The 15,528-nt window shown below is 42.4% G+C and overlaps 1 protein-coding gene across 1 annotated transcript in view; it reads left to right on the plus strand.

Annotated features, from left to right (window-relative positions):
- The first annotated feature begins 5,897 nt into the window (after positions 1–5,897).
- The window catches only part of CEP192 (centrosomal protein 192), a 68,910-nt gene continuing 59,279 nt past the window's right edge, over positions 5,898–15,528 (plus strand). Inside the window, exons 1-8 of the mRNA XM_048940600.1 lie at positions 5,898–6,060; positions 7,633–7,683; positions 8,426–8,572; positions 9,626–9,837; positions 10,806–10,904; positions 12,307–12,447; positions 12,744–12,901; positions 13,609–13,759. Coding sequence (XP_048796557.1) covers positions 5,950–6,060; positions 7,633–7,683; positions 8,426–8,572; positions 9,626–9,837; positions 10,806–10,904; positions 12,307–12,447; positions 12,744–12,901; positions 13,609–13,759 — 1,070 coding nt within the window. The 5' untranslated portion in view covers positions 5,898–5,949. The remainder of the gene's footprint in view (positions 6,061–7,632; positions 7,684–8,425; positions 8,573–9,625; positions 9,838–10,805; positions 10,905–12,306; positions 12,448–12,743; positions 12,902–13,608; positions 13,760–15,528) is intronic.

Below are 15,528 nucleotides of genomic sequence, written 5' to 3' on the forward strand. Positions count from 1 at the left end.
TTGGAAGAGGTGATGTTAACAATGTCTAGGCTGCTGCTGGAAAGGTATGAAGTATGGGCATGGAGAACCTGAATGTGGAGACTGGAGGGTTGGGATCCAGCAAAGGATAGAGGGGCCATTTATTCCTCCTCCCAGTCAACCAAAATCCCAGAGTCCTCTCAGCCTCAATGACTTGTCCTCCACTTCCCTTTTCTTTCTTTCCCACTCTCTCTTTCATGCATCTCCACCTTCCTCAACCATTATGCTCTTTTTATACAGACCCTAAATACTCTATACTCTAAAACCTCTATAAAAAGTAAGTGGACTGCAGATGGAAATGAGGCCAGGTTCATGCATGGGACAGCAGAGACTCCGAGCTCCTGAGGCAGAAGGGTACTCAGAGAGAGGGGGTCATGTACATGCTGGGTGTCCATCATCAGGAAGGGGAAAGGCAGGACAGTTCAGTGCTGTGAGGCAGCTTTTGCCATGCCAAATGGTGGGGTACAGGCCTTAGGAAAGACAAATTATTTGAGGAGATGGAGAATTAGTGGGATAAGGCCCTTCTCTTTCAGACTTCACCGAATCCTGTTTGACATCCCTGTCCAAGTAATTAAATATTACTGTGGTGCTGTGAAATCTTTTTTTAGCATAGTGAAAGATTCACATTATCTGCACAAGGCACCGAAGGCTTCCTTAACTCAAAAAGAAGCACAAATGTAAGCAACAGCTTTAATATTATGTTTAGTATTGCATTAGATGTAGTCCAAAAAATGGTTTGACTGTCAACTTTGTGAGTGATTTGTACATTGTCTTACTTCTGCTTTTTCTTTCCATTCACACCAAAACAGATGGGAAAGTCACAGCTGCTAAGTTCAGACTTTCTTGTCTTCTCTGTGAGAACTCTCAGGGCTAGCTATTTTACATTTTTACTCCTACAAGCTCTATTTCTATTTCCCATCCTGAAATCACTAGTTTAAAGATAGCTCGGATGTATTTATACGGTCTGAGATCAACCCTCATATCCATCTGTTATGAATCCATTACTGCCTTCCTAGCTGTCAGTTACGTTGCATGTCTGGACGTTCTTTCAATTTTCCTTTGCATTTCTTTGCACATTCATTTGACTAAAGATAGTTTAAGCCCCATGCTTATATAACCTTGCATCAGGTTCCCCTTAGCTCACTTGTTTTTGTGCTGCTGAAGCTATATTCGATTATAACTGGGTGACTATATTGCTCAAATGGCATTTCTTAGGCTAATCAAGAACTATTTTGGTTACTGTGTCTTCCAGTAAGTTTTCTTCATTGCCACATTTTATGTGGTAAAATGTGATTTTTGGAATTGTCGTTTATCTTTTTCTGGTATCTATGTAAGAATTCTTTTTTTAGGTAAACATAAAGTTTTAATTTCAGACTGGGACACCCAATTGATTTCCTGTCAAAACAAATAAAATCAGATTGTAAATCAATCTGTGATTGTAGCAGCAACAAAGCAGGATGTCCTACAAAGGGCACTCTGTTCACTCTTCCACGTTCTCTAAACACACATAGGAGTTTTACTCTCACTTTATTCATGTGAAGAACTGTGGACTTTACCTATTCCCATATCTGCCCATGTAATCCAAGTTTGCTACTAATTTCTTTCTTTGATCTGTTAGTCACTTCATTTGACTTACGCTCTATAGTCATTAACTCTGATATTTTCTTCCTTGAGAGGAATCTATCTCCTGTTTTTCACATACTGCTGAGTTATGGGTGCTTTCTCCTGAAACCTCCACCTTTAGATTTCTAACTTGTAGGACGTAACATTTTACACATGCAAGACCGCTTTCCAGCAGTGTGCCAAACATTCGCAAGCTCTTTCTTATCACTAACTTTCAGAGTCTCGACGGTAATCAACCTACTCAATGACTGGATTTGCTGGATGGTTTTCCCCTGAATCTAACTGCTATAATACTTGTATTATTATATCAAATAAAAATTCCAGAGTGCCTTTAGCTGCAAATCTTAAAAGTCTTAATAGATACAGTGGTGACGTAGGGGTCAGCCTCTTCTCCCAGGTAACTAGTGATAGGACAAGAAGTAATGGCATCAAACTGTGCCACGGAGATACAGTTTGCTTGTTAGGAAAAATTTATTCTCTGAAAGAGTAGTTGGGTGCTGGCATAGGCTGCCCAGGGAGATGATGATGTTACTGACCCTGGAGGTGTTCAAGGGCTGTGTGGATGCGGCACTGAGGGACTCAGTGGGTATGGTGTGATGGATTATTAGTTGGACTAGATGATCTTAATGGTCTTTTACAACCTTAATGTTTCTATGATCAAATGATTCTGTAACAGATCAGCTTCAACTGCAGATAGGACCAAAGCCTGTGACAAAGGTAGCCGTGAAAGACAGTCTTCTTCTCCTATGTAAGTATGTATACATTTCTACATAAGCATTCTTAATGCATATAGTGCGTGATTTACTTTCTTAATGGCAGACCTTGGTATCTTTTAAAATTTCCCTCTGTAGGCAAAAGTTCTTTTCACATGAGGAAAGTAACCAGAAGTGAAAAAAGGAGAGCACTATTTGCATTTTCTTTAAATGCAAGGTGGTGTCAATTAGCGGTGGCCTCAAGTATAACTCTGCTAACATTGGTAGAGATACTGAACTTCCAGCTGAAGTTAATGAAGTTATGCAGGTTTATTCAGTCAACTTGAGAACAATGTCAGCCTACAGTGTCAAAAGTGAAAAGCTAAACTTATTAGAGATACTTTTTCTTTCTTCTCCTATGCTGTGGTTCAATTTAATTTAATCTACAGATAATAATGAATGCAAGCATTCAAAAATAAGTATCGAGATTGTCCTGATTCAGCATGCTGTTCCTCTGTATGTGATCTAGCAAATAATAAAGTGGAAATACCACTGACTTTTCTGCCTCAGACATCGCCATGAATTGAATGTTTTTCTTTACTGCTCAGCTCAAGCTGCAATAGGAAGTACACTGAGGTTAGTAAATAGTTCAGCCCAAATTTATGGTTCACTAACTGGAAACTGCAGATTTTCTGAGGTTTCTCCAAGTTCAAGCATGCTTGAAGTATTATCTTGCTACATGGCACAAAGTGTTCTGCTTGCCCTCAGTAACCAAGGGTTCTTCTGTCCTCCTGACCATTGCTGTTGTACCACTGCTGTGCAATGTGTTGTGCATTTGTGTGCTGCCACTTCCACCCTCTGGATGCTCTAGAAACAGGGCAGGGAGCTACAGCACTTACCAGCTAGCACTCAGTACTCTGCTTTGTGTATTTGATACGCCTTTCAAAGGACAATGTGTTGTCAGGAAGTAATCTTGGATTCACTCTTAATTTCATGTAGTTAAGATAAAAAGAAATCGAACTTTTTATTCACAAGATTAAAAGTAAGCAACACAATAACAAAGATTTACATTCAATGTAGATGAGGAAGTAAAACATTTAAACTATATATAGTTTAAATTCACTTTATTTACATCTGATTTAATACATTATGCTGGATGTCAAGACTTCTGTGCTGCTGTATATCTTATGCTCATGTTACAGAATCACAGAATTGCAGGGGTTGGAAGGGATCTCAAGAGATCACCAAGTTGAACCCCCCTGCTAAAGCAGGTTCCCTACAGTAGGTCACACAGGAAGGTGTCCAGACAGGTCTTGAATCTCCATAGAAGGAGACTCCACAACATCTCTGGACAGCCTGTTCCAGTGCTCTGTCACCCTTACTGTAAAAAACTTCTTCCACGTTTGTATGGAACTTCCTATTTGAAGTTTTAGGCTGTTACTCCTTGTTCTATCACTATGAACCAACGAGAAGAGCCTGGCCTCATCCATCTGCTTCCCACCTCCTTTAGATATTTATAAACCTTGATCAGATCCACTCTTAGTCTTCTTTTCCCCAGGCTGAACAATGCCAGGTTACTCAGCCTTTCCTCACACAGGAGATGCTCCGGGCCTTTCATCATCTTCGTGGCCCTCTGCTGGACACCTTCAAGGAGATCCCTGTTGTTTTTGAACTGTGTAGCCCAGAACTCGACAGAATAGTCTAAATGTGGCCTCACCAGGGCAGAGTAGAGAGGGAGGATCACCTCCCTCGGCCTGCTGACCACACTTTTTTAATGCGCTTCAATGATACCATTGGCCTTCTTGGCCACCAGGGCGCTCTGCTGGCGCACGGCCAACTTGCTGTCCACCAGGACGCCTTCTCTGCAGAGCTCCTCTCCAGCAGATCATCCCCTAACCTGTACTCATGCATGCAGTTGTTTCTTCCCAGGTGCAAGACTCTACACTTGCTCTTGTTGAACTTCACCAGGTTTCTCCTTGCCCAGCTTCCCAGTGTGTCCAGATCTTACTGAATGGCAGCACAGCCTTCTATTGTGTCAGCTACTCCTCCCAGCTTTGTACTATCAGCAAACATGATGAGAGTGGACTCTGTCCCTTCATCATTGTTGATGAATGTTACATCACTGGAAAACCCCTTTTCTGATGTGGCCTGTTACCTTTTATAACTAATGTATTTTATAGAGTATGAAGTCTTCCTGAGGAGATTTAATCTAATTCCACAAAATTTATTTTACTTACTCTTAATCCAGGAGATGATCTTGCCAGTAAAAAAATAATAAATAAGCATTGTTTTATTTCCCAGAATATCCAAATGCCTCTTTTTCAGACTGGACTGCATCTGCTGTATTTATGAATCTGACAGTTTTGTCCTGCTCCCGCTATGCTAATATTAATGACTGATGAAATGAAAAAAACCCAGCATATTTGCTTTTAGTTATTACCACCATTGTGATCTAATTCCCACCTTGTTCAACTTCTTCATCAGTGACCTGGATGAAGTGCTTGATACTACCCTCAGCAAATACAGAAAGCTGGGAAGAGCGGCTGACACACCAGAAGGCTGTGCTACCATTCAGCAAGACCTGGACAGGATGGAAAGACAGGCAGGGAGGAATCTGATGAGGTTCAGCAAGGCCAAGTGTAGAGTCCTACATCTGGGAAGGAACAACTGCATGCACCACCACAGGTTAGGGGGTGACCTGCTGGGGAGGAGCTCTGCAGAGGACCTGGGGGTCCTGGCAGACAGTAGGTTGGCCATGAGCCAGCAGTGCGCCCTGGTGGCCAAGACCAGTGGGATCCTGGGCATTAAGAAGAGCCTGGCCAGCAGGTTGAGGGAAGCGATCCTCCTCCTCCTCTGTTCTGCCCTGCTGAGGACACATCTGGAGCCCTGTGTCCAGTTCTGGGCTCCCTGGTTAAAAAAGGGCAGGGACCTCCTGGAAGGAGCCCAGTGGGTGGTGACAAAAATGGTGGAGGCCTGGAGCATCTCCTTAAGAGGAAAGGCTGAGAGAGCTGGGACTGTTCGGCCTGGAGAAGTGAAGGCTGAGGGGGGATCTGATCAGTGCTTATAGGGCGCCTCGTGTGGAACTCAAATGGGTGGGGCCACTCATGGCGGTACGTAGCAACAGGACAAGGGGCGACGGGTAAAACTTGGCACGGAGTTTGGAAACAGTCCCACAAGGACATGAGGAAGAACTTCTTTAGAGTGAGGGTGCCAGAGCACCGGAGCCGCCTGCGCAGAGCGGCCGTGCACCCTCCTTCCCCGCGTACGCCGAAGACCCGCCTGGACGCGTTCCCGAGATCCGCTGCAGGGAGCGCGCCGCGGCTACACGGCGCCCCCTGCCGGCGGCAGGCACTCACAGCCGGACGGTTCTTCACGGTGCGACGGCAAACGGTCGCTTTAAACCTGCCTTTACAAACAGACGAAGGGGGGAACCCTTTCCAGCCACAGCCTACCTCCGGCTCAAACCGAGCACTTCCGTGCAACCGCCCGCCTCGCCTCAGCCTTCCGAAAAGGACGGAGAGCCGCAGCAGCCCGCGCGGGGCCCCGCCTCCGGACGGCGGGCGGGCGTGGCCGAGCACGCGCAGCGCAGGGAGCGTGGCGGCCGGGCGGCGCCGCGATGTTCGTGGCGCGCAGCATCGCGGCGGATCACCGCGACCTCATCCACGATGTCTCCTTCGATTTCCACGGGCGGCGCATGGCCACCTGCTCCAGCGACCAGAGCGTCAAGGTGGGCGCGGCGCCGGGCGGGCCGGGCGGCCGCACGCGGCCTGCGGACGGCGCGGCCATGGCGGGCGGGGCCTGAAACCGCGGCGCACGAGTAGCCTGCGCGAGTCCCGGCTGCGGCACCGCCGTGCTGCGGGGCTGCGCTCCCCTTATGCGGCCTCATGGGCTGCAGCTCCGGCCCGGGCCGCTCCCGCGTGGATACCCACGGGCTGTGCCTCCTTCAGGCCTCATCCGCCGCTGCCCCGCGGGCTCCTCCGTGGCTGCACGGGCAGATCTGCTCCACACGGTGCGCACGGGCTGCAATGGGACAGCCTGCTCCTTTGTGGGCTTCTCCTGGGCTGCAGGGAGCTGCTGCTGCTTGCCTGGAGCTTTTCCTGCCCTCCTTCTGCACTGACCTTGGTGCCTGCAGGGCTGTTCTCTCGCATCTCTCACCCCCCTCTCCCCACTGCTGCTCCATGGTGTTATTTCCCTTTCTAAAATCTGCTCTCCAAGAGCATGCCCAGCATCACTCACGGCTCAGCTCTGGCAGCGGTGGGTCCCTGTTGGAGCAGCTGGAGCTCTGAGCTGACATGGGGCACAGCTGGGCTCTGCTCACAGAATCTGCCCTGCAGCACCCCAGTATCAGAACCCTGTCATGGGAACCCAGTACACAAGCAGACAGCTTCTCTCTGATCACAAACAAAAGAAACAAACAAAACCAACAGCAACAGGAAAAAAGAAAAATCAACCCAGCCCCAAGGCGTAAGCCAACAGCCTTTGATCAGACCGAGAATATAAAACTTGAAGCCTGAAAAGAAAGACAGCAAGATTTAGGTAGAACTTAGAAAGCACACCTTTAACACTATAATGTAGCTTTCCAGTTACAACAATTCTTTACGAGATTCTTAAGAAGCTTTACAGCCATGTTGTATTTGATGTACATCCCACTCTCAGCAAATGGGCCCTGCAGAACAGCAGTTGCAGCGTTTCATGCTGACAAGATTCCCTCACATCAGGCTGATAAATTGAGAATGGGAGGCTACGTTACTTGTGTGTGGTTCATAGATCAAGTTAGAAATATTAGAAGCAGCAATAAGATCTTTTACCCCACTTTGTAACGCTAGATTTGTTTTGTCTGCTGTCTTGCTCTGCCTTGCAGTCACACTCCACAATCTCTGTAGGTCCTCTCCAACAGAACTCTTCTATTCTGTCCGAGGTGATAGCCAGGAGCCACATCAGGGTTTGGGGACCACATCTGAGCTTGTACCACGGTGAAGACTGCGGTCTGCTGCAGTAAAACGAAGTGATTTGCTCCTGGGATATAATGTATTGAACATGGCCATAATCTGTTTCCTTGCAAGTAATATGTTGCTTACAAATGACAGACTTCGCATGATGGTGGATTTTGCAGGCATGTGCCTGTCCTCCACATCTGTAAGAAGGATATTTTCAAAGTTAATCATAGTGTAGTACTGCACCAGGGAGATTTCTCCAGCTGAAAACACTCAGTAGTGACTTTTTTTAGTGGCTGTGTTTTTTGTTAATACCTGTTGCACTTACATACAAATTATATGATTGTCTTCTGATTTTTCAATAGGTCTGGGACAAAAGTGAAAATGGGGATTGGCATTGCACTGCAAGCTGGAAGGTTTGTATTAATAGTCATTACACAGTGATATTGTTATTTCTCTCTCTTTTTTGGTAGAGATATATTTTCACACAGCGGTAGTGTGTGCTTGAGGAGTTGGAAAACAGTACTTTTGCTTTTAATGGAATATTTTCTTGTTTGTATTTTCTTGGCTGTGGGGAGAAAAAGGAATAGGAATGGCTTTTCAACATTGTAACTGACCTCTGTGTTTTTCGCCCATAACCTTTCTGAGAACTGTATATGGAGTCTGTAGTTCATCAGAGTAATTAACTAGTGCATTCAGCTTCTGACTTATCCTGGAGCTTGTATATAACAGGACCACGGTACAGTAATCCCTATAAAAGGGAGAGCAAGTGAAGCTTTTATATTCCCTTTCTCTAGCAAAAGCAGTGTTCAGTGACCAGGTACGAAAGAGGAGTTTGTTCTGAAGAAGAACAAGCTAAGTAATGCTCTACACATGCTCTAGAAAAGTACAGGCGAGCTAGAAATGGGCATAGTGATGGTTGAAAATGTAAAACAGGGCTGCATCTCCTGTCAAGACAGAATCTTAGTTGGCAACTATTTTTTTGGAATTTAGGATTTTAAAGCAGTAATGAATAATACCTAGAAATGCTAGGCGTGATACTTTAGAGCTCTTACTTCTGCTTTACAGCAGGAAGTCACAAAAATGTATGGAAAACCCTTCATGCTCCCTTGGAGTCATGTGTTTCTCTGAACTGTTGCACTTTGTGTTATCTTGCAGACGCACAGCGGCTCTGTGTGGCGTGTGACGTGGGCCCATCCTGAGTTCGGGCAGGTCCTGGCCTCCTGCTCTTTTGATAGAACAGCAGCTGTGTGGGAAGAAATAGTGGGAGAATCCAATGATAAACTCCGAGGCCAGAGTCACTGGGTAAGATTTTAATATATAAATTTAGCTTTTACATGTGCCCAGAAAAACAGATTTGCTGTGCCTCATTGATTTGTTTGCTTATTGTATTGGTCTGAAGCTTTAAATTGTTTGAACTCCAGAATTACGCAGAAGACTGAACATTAAGTCCTTGTAAATTCCATGTACTGGACATCTGAGTTTGCAACATATTTGCTATTCCTGAAACAGAATTTTCTTCTCTAATATGAAGTGTCCTTGACTTTGTTATGTTTTGTTAATTTGTGGCAATGTTCCAATATAGGAGTTCTTTCAAGACATTAGGACAGACAGCTAAATGGCAACATTCAGGCCAGTTAAGCGTTACTTAATATTGGTTTAATTAGGTGTTCCTCTGCAAACCTGAATCCCATACACGATAGAACTGAAGCTGTAGGTATTTTGTTCTTTATTCATCTGAAACCATCCTGTGCCATTCTTTTTCCTCTTTGAGACAGTAGCTCAGGTTTGGAGAACAAAAAAAGAGAAAGCTTGGAACCAAAAGTATTTACTTCTTTTGTCCTTTTTCACTCTAGATAACTTTCCTATCAAATGTCTGCTGTATTCTCCCATTCCCTTCTCAGAAGTACTTGTTCAGACACTTCTGTTGGGAAATCCTCATGGTCAGTTTCAATAGCACTGAGATTAGAAAGCAGCGTTGTTAGGGATTGCAGTTGATACTGTCAGCACTATGTATGAAGAGGACACATTCAAACTGCCTGTGGCCATTGCATTTGTATTTTATGCTTTTGTTCTTTTTTTTTTTTTTTCTTTCTGAAGTTTAATCAAAACAACTTCTGTTGTTCTCAAAACTTTGATATCACAGTGTGCGTGTCCCTGCTCCAAATGTGTGCAGTGTCCGTTTTTCTATTGAGTCTATATACAAAATTATTCTTGTTCTGGATGGAAGGAACACATGATGCTATGAAGTGGTGTTGTCAGACTTCCACTGCCTTCTGGGCAAGGGGAAAAAAGTCAACAAATTACAAAATGCATTTTTGGTGGAGACATCCAAGAATTTCTGCCTTTCTTTTGCAGGTAAAGAGGACCACTCTGGTAGACAGTAGGACATCTGTTACAGATGTGAAGTTTGCTCCCAAGCATATGGGTCTTATGTTAGCAACTTGCTCAGCAGATGGCGTTGTAAGGATTTATGAAGCTCCAGATGTGATGAATCTCAGTCAGTGGTCACTGCAGCATGAAATCTCATGTAAGCTAAGCTGCAGTTGCATTTCGTGGAATCCTTCTAGGTACGTAAATAAAACCATAGGTGTTGCCTTATAACTGTGTAAGCAGAAGATCTGAAGAGTTAGTTCTGGAAGCGTTACAGAATGTCTTTTGTCCCATGAGGTTGTATTCCTAAACTTAATTACGAGCAGTAATTAACAAGCTCAAGAACTGCAATGTGCTTTTTTTGTCCCACAAAACTTACCTGAGTTTCCTAAGGAAAAGTGTTTATAAAGAGACCGTTCCCATGTTTTTGCTTCAGGAAGTTGTCACAATAGGTAATAATTTGGACAACTGTAACAAGGGCACGCACCCTTGGCAATTCTAGGAACCACAGGCTTTGCTAACACAAAGTCTAAGGGTTGTATTGTTCCTTTAGTTGTATCTTCAGGGGCTCAGTGATGTATTTAACCTACTTGGACAGAAAGAGATCAGAGGAATGCAATGGTTGGTTTATCCCCACCCTAAAGAATATATAAGTAATCTATCCCCATCATGAAGAATATATAAGTAATCTGTCCCAGAGGTTCAGAGTACAAGCTTTATCTCTACATCACCCTAGGAAGTTGTGTTAAAAGTCGATTTAAAAACTAGTACTCATATATATGCTTACCTTTTGTAATTGGCTTTCCAAAACCTGAATGAAACCCTCCTAAATCAGTCACTGAGAATCATTGAATGCAGACTGTGCTATATTCCTTAAAGCAAATATTTCACTGCAAATGCTTAAATGAATTTAATCCTGATGTCTGGGAGCATGTGTCGTGCTGAACTAAATTGCCAAATTGTGTTCCTTAGTGTTTTATCTTTATTTGTTGTATGAAGTAGACATTCAAGACAACAGAATTGAGGTAGTACTGATAACTATGAATAACACTTTGTATTTCTTTCTAGACAACCTTTTTGTTTTATTTATTTACAGATATGTCTTAAATTTTGGAGATGGCTTGTGAAATAATTATTAACAGAATTCACATCTTTTTACTTCCAGCTCCAGAGCACATTCTCCAATGATAGCTGTAGGAAGTGATGACAACAGTCCAAATATATTGGCTAAAGTTCAAATTTATGAATACAATGAAAATACCAGGTATGCTAAATAACAATATATGTGGGCTGTTAGAATAGCTTGTGAATGTCTGGCCTTCTCTGTTTCATTCCTGTTGTTGCTCATGAAGTCATGAAGAGGAGTGGGAAATAATACTCCTCACTTTTGTCTGCAAGACTTTGGGCAGGAGAGACACCTCAAAATGCAAACAAATGTCAAAGAAAACGGCAGATTTTTATAATTTTATAATTTTGTTCTATCTCAGTACAGAAATTCCAGTATTCCTACTGGCATTTTAAAGGGAGAGTTGCTTTTATGCTTCTGAAAGTTTCTGTGCTTAGTTTTGCACAAGGAATCAGTAGGACTAAAGTTGGAAGTTTGAATTATGGCTGAACTAGAAACTGTTTTGTTCAAGGTAACAGTAAAAATGGTTCTAAGATCATATTTACAGTGACAGGAAGTCCTGTGAGTTACTAGCAGTCAGTAGCAGTTGGGAGTTAAGTTAAGGACTCAGAACCAGAAAATGCATGCAGAACCACTTTCAATTAGTGGATGACAGATTGTGTTTCATTCAGCTTGACTGCCGTGTGAATGGTTCCAAGGTGTTTTGTGAGCTTATTCCTGACTTCACACTACATTCTTTGTGCATTAACAACACAGAAAATTTGTTGCAACTCACCTTGTGGTAAATAAGAAAATGAAATATATTGCTGTACAGCAAAAGAGGCAGCTAGTAGCCTGCTTATAAGCATAAGCTATTTACTAAGTTTCTGGAGTAGAAATTCCTCTTCAGATTTGTGAATGAAGGAATTTTTTACGTTTTCTTCCATCTATTGACAGAAATGTTCTTTGTACAGGAATCCATGCTTTGTTCTGTGATTTAGTATTACAATCAGAAAGATTAATGCTTGGAAGTGGGATACAGCAGTGTAACAGCAAAGGAACCAGCATGGATAGGATGGTATTTCAAAGGAAAAGTAAAGGTGCTCACCTGCCTCTGAAGATCTAGGCTTGTAGGGAAGACTACACAAGGGAGAGACATCCAATCAGAGATCCTTTCCTAGAGGCAGTCAGCCCTTAAATGAGGTCTAGGAGAGATGCAGCCAGACTCCACCCCTTCCAGTCACACAGCTGAATTGCCTTCACCTGTGCTCCCAGAACTAGTCCAGTCCTTTCCCCAGGTGATCATTCAGTGGTTCAGGCCATGACTTAACAGTTCCCTTGCATTTAGTGTTATGATACTAGTAGTTAATGTGTCTGTTGTATTCACTTTCTGAAGAAATCAGCTTGTAATTATTAGTTGGAATGTAATTTATGTTAAACAATTACAGCTTTGCATCGTCGTGTATCCTGACTAACCCCCTTTTCCCTGTTCTGTTCGCTTTATGTAATTAGTGACCCTAGCAGTTTATGGCGCTAATGGTTAATTTTTCACACCCTACAGGAAATATGCAAAAGCAGAGGCTCTGATGACAGTCACAGATCCTGTGCACGATATTGCATTTGCTCCAAATCTGGGAAGATCCTTTCACATCTTAGCTGTGGCAACCAAAGATGTACGAATTTTCACACTAAAACCTCTAAGGTGAGCTTAAAAGCAAGACTGCAACACTGTTCAGTATGATATGGTACATATTGTAGAGTCTTTCTTAGTAGTATCTGAGATGCAAAGGATGTAATTAAATTTATTTTAGCAGCCTGTTTTTTTAAGATGATAAGATTGTGAGCAAAACATCAGTTCTGTCTGAATATCTCTTTATACTTCTAATCTATTATACAGCTAAGTACATTTCTAGAAGGATATAGACCTCTTTTTGTCGTTGCGTTCAAGCCAGAACTTGGAGCAGTTGTGTGCAAAACTGTCACGTCTCTCTTTAACAGGAAAGAATTGACTTCATCTGGAGGATTAACAAAATTTGAAATTCATATCGTGGCTCAGTTTGACAATCACAATTCCCAGGTGTGGCGAGTCAGCTGGAACATCACAGGCACAGTGCTGGCCTCCTCCGGCGATGACGGCTGTGTTAGGCTTTGGAAGGGTAAGAACTCTGCAGGTCTCCTGCTTGAAGCGCATCGGCTTTGTGCTACGCTGAATGTATGGGAGGAAGTATTTTTGGAGTGAAAGGTTTTTAGATCGGTGAATGATAGGTTTTTGCACTGACATTTCAGAAAAAAGGAAATAAGGTGCTGGAACAAGGGACTGGTTGAAGTTTCTGCAAATAGTTGTTACTGTACTATATTTGGTAATCTCAAATCTCTTGTTTTACCAGATCACATCTGTGTAAAATTGTCGCTATTTAGAACTAACTTGTATGGAGTTGTTGTCTTTGCCTGCTGCCAAACCCAGAAAAACTGTATTCTGTTAAAGCAGCACTCAGGCAATCTGGCTTTTTTTTTTTCCCCTTGAGCTTTTTTTATATTTCTGTTTAAATTTCAAGAAGCAGCAACAGAACTCAGTGGCAGTTTCCTCATCCATTCTCAGTAGTTTCTCAGCTTTTTATTAAAACTTTATTAAAACAAAGCAAACCTACTCTTACTACAGAACAAAACCGAGGTTTAAATAATGGATAGGCAGAGAACGCCAAGCAGCTAAAGGACCACATATTCAACTACTCAGAATATATATGTTGATGCTGAAGTACAATTCTAATTCACACCAGATGCCTAGCAGTTGAAGTATCATGACTGTACCAAAAGCTGAGTTTCAGAGTCCAAACTAACGGTTTCTATCTGTGTACATTTGCAGCTAATTACATGGACAACTGGAAGTGCACTGGTATACTGAAAGGTAACGGGAGTCCAGTCAATGGTAGTTCCCAGCAGGGAATTTTTAACGCCTCTCTAGGTTCAGCCAATACAAGCCTACAGAATTCACTAAATGGATCATCTGCCAGCAGGTAGGCTAACTGGTAAAGAGACTGGATCTCAGCAAATACTTTCTTCTCTGAATCTTCTTTTCACTTTGTTTTCATGTCTTGTATTCTTTTAAAGTGTGGTGTCATTTATTGCACGAATACTCCTGCAAGCTGTTCTGGCCTTGCTCTGTGTTTTGTGTCTGTTATGCTGGTAGTAAGAGGAATTACCTTATAAATAAGCAATGGTAGCAGTGGTTTTTACTTTTAGTCTTTTCGCTTTCTTAAAAAATCTTTCCTGAAGTAGTTTTGAACCAGAAAATTGATCATACTGCTTTGTAACTGCCATTTAGATGCATGTATAAAAGTTAAGCAAAAATACCAGCAACAAATTCTGGTTTTGACTGGGACAATGCAGCAGGATGGAAGGAGGAAAAGACACTTTATAGCATAGGACTTCAACAATCATAGGCTGGTGTTTGTTCATTTTACTTGCGTTTTTGCAGGTGTAACATCATTTGAGTAAAAATTTTGGGTTTTCTTAATCTTCCTTACTCAAATGGAATTCTTACTGCTTTCTAAATTGTTTTTATTCTTCAATAATTGCTACTAAATAGGTAAATTAAACTGCCTTAACCAAAACCAGTTTTTAATTTGTGTACACTAAACTCTAGAAATTACTGGGTCCTGCACTTGTAAGGTGAAGTGAGTACAGTGCTTTACAGGATGTGTGGTGTATAAGGGCTTGGTGTGACCAAATTCCACAGCAGAAACTTCCAGGTTATTTGGCCAGCTTTATTTGTTTTTCCCCAGATGTCTTCATTTCCATCCATGTACAGCTACCAATATGAATATTTTTCTTTTAATTTAAAATGCTCATCTTTAAAGTACTAGAATAGGTTTTGGAGTGTTGCTATTCCCCTTTCTACCACCCCTGGGCGGTTCTGGCAGTTCAGGATGGCAGTTCTGGCTTCCAAATCCATAGCTCCATTGGAGAGAGAAGGGCATTCACATTTCCTCACAAGATAAATGGAAAGCAAGAGGTGATTATGGGACAAACCTTCAAAAAGAAAGGAAGCCAAAATTACATTGGTCGTCTGGTTCCAATTGCTACTTATTGTGTAGCAAAAAATGCTGGAATTATTCCCATCTTGGACATGGGATATCAAACGCTATGTAGCTTTAAGTGGTTTGGACTCCTGCAGGAAGGAGATACAGGCCATTTTATACCTCTTCAGTACAGGGGGTGGATCCATAATCTCCTTATCTAAGCCATACTGCCAGAAAGACACCCGTACCCCACCGCAATGGTGGTGGTTCTCTCCTTTATGTTGATAGGAAGCCACCATGAAACTGAAACTTGTACTGTTGTTTTAGACTTCCTCCATTGCTCTGTGTTTTGAAATTTAGATATTGGGACTCACTTTTGGTTACAGAATGAAGTCTATGGCTGTGGAATTTTAAGAATATGTCCTAGGATGGGACATATTCATAGTAAGGTGCACTTAACGTGTTTTCTGTTTTAATCATGTTGGCATGAACTGCAAAAACGTAGTTGCTAACTTTTTTTTTAGCCATTAACATTTTTAAGAAAGATTTATTTACTGACATTTGACTAAATTGGTATGCTACACGATCTACTTTGACTGTAACCACAAACGTGATGTTTTGGTGTTCGTATGTTTAAACACGTAAGGTAGCTAAGGCATAGGTACATCTGGATCTCTGGAAAACTGTTAAAACACGGTCACCAAAGTGGGTTCTCAGCCAAAATAGTTTTTAAATGGATGATAGAGAATTGTTGGAAAGGAGTT

The sequence above is a fragment of the Lagopus muta genome, chromosome 3 (assembly GCF_023343835.1).
Source record: "Lagopus muta isolate bLagMut1 chromosome 3, bLagMut1 primary, whole genome shotgun sequence".
In the NCBI taxonomy this organism is placed as follows: domain Eukaryota; kingdom Metazoa; phylum Chordata; class Aves; order Galliformes; family Phasianidae; genus Lagopus; species Lagopus muta.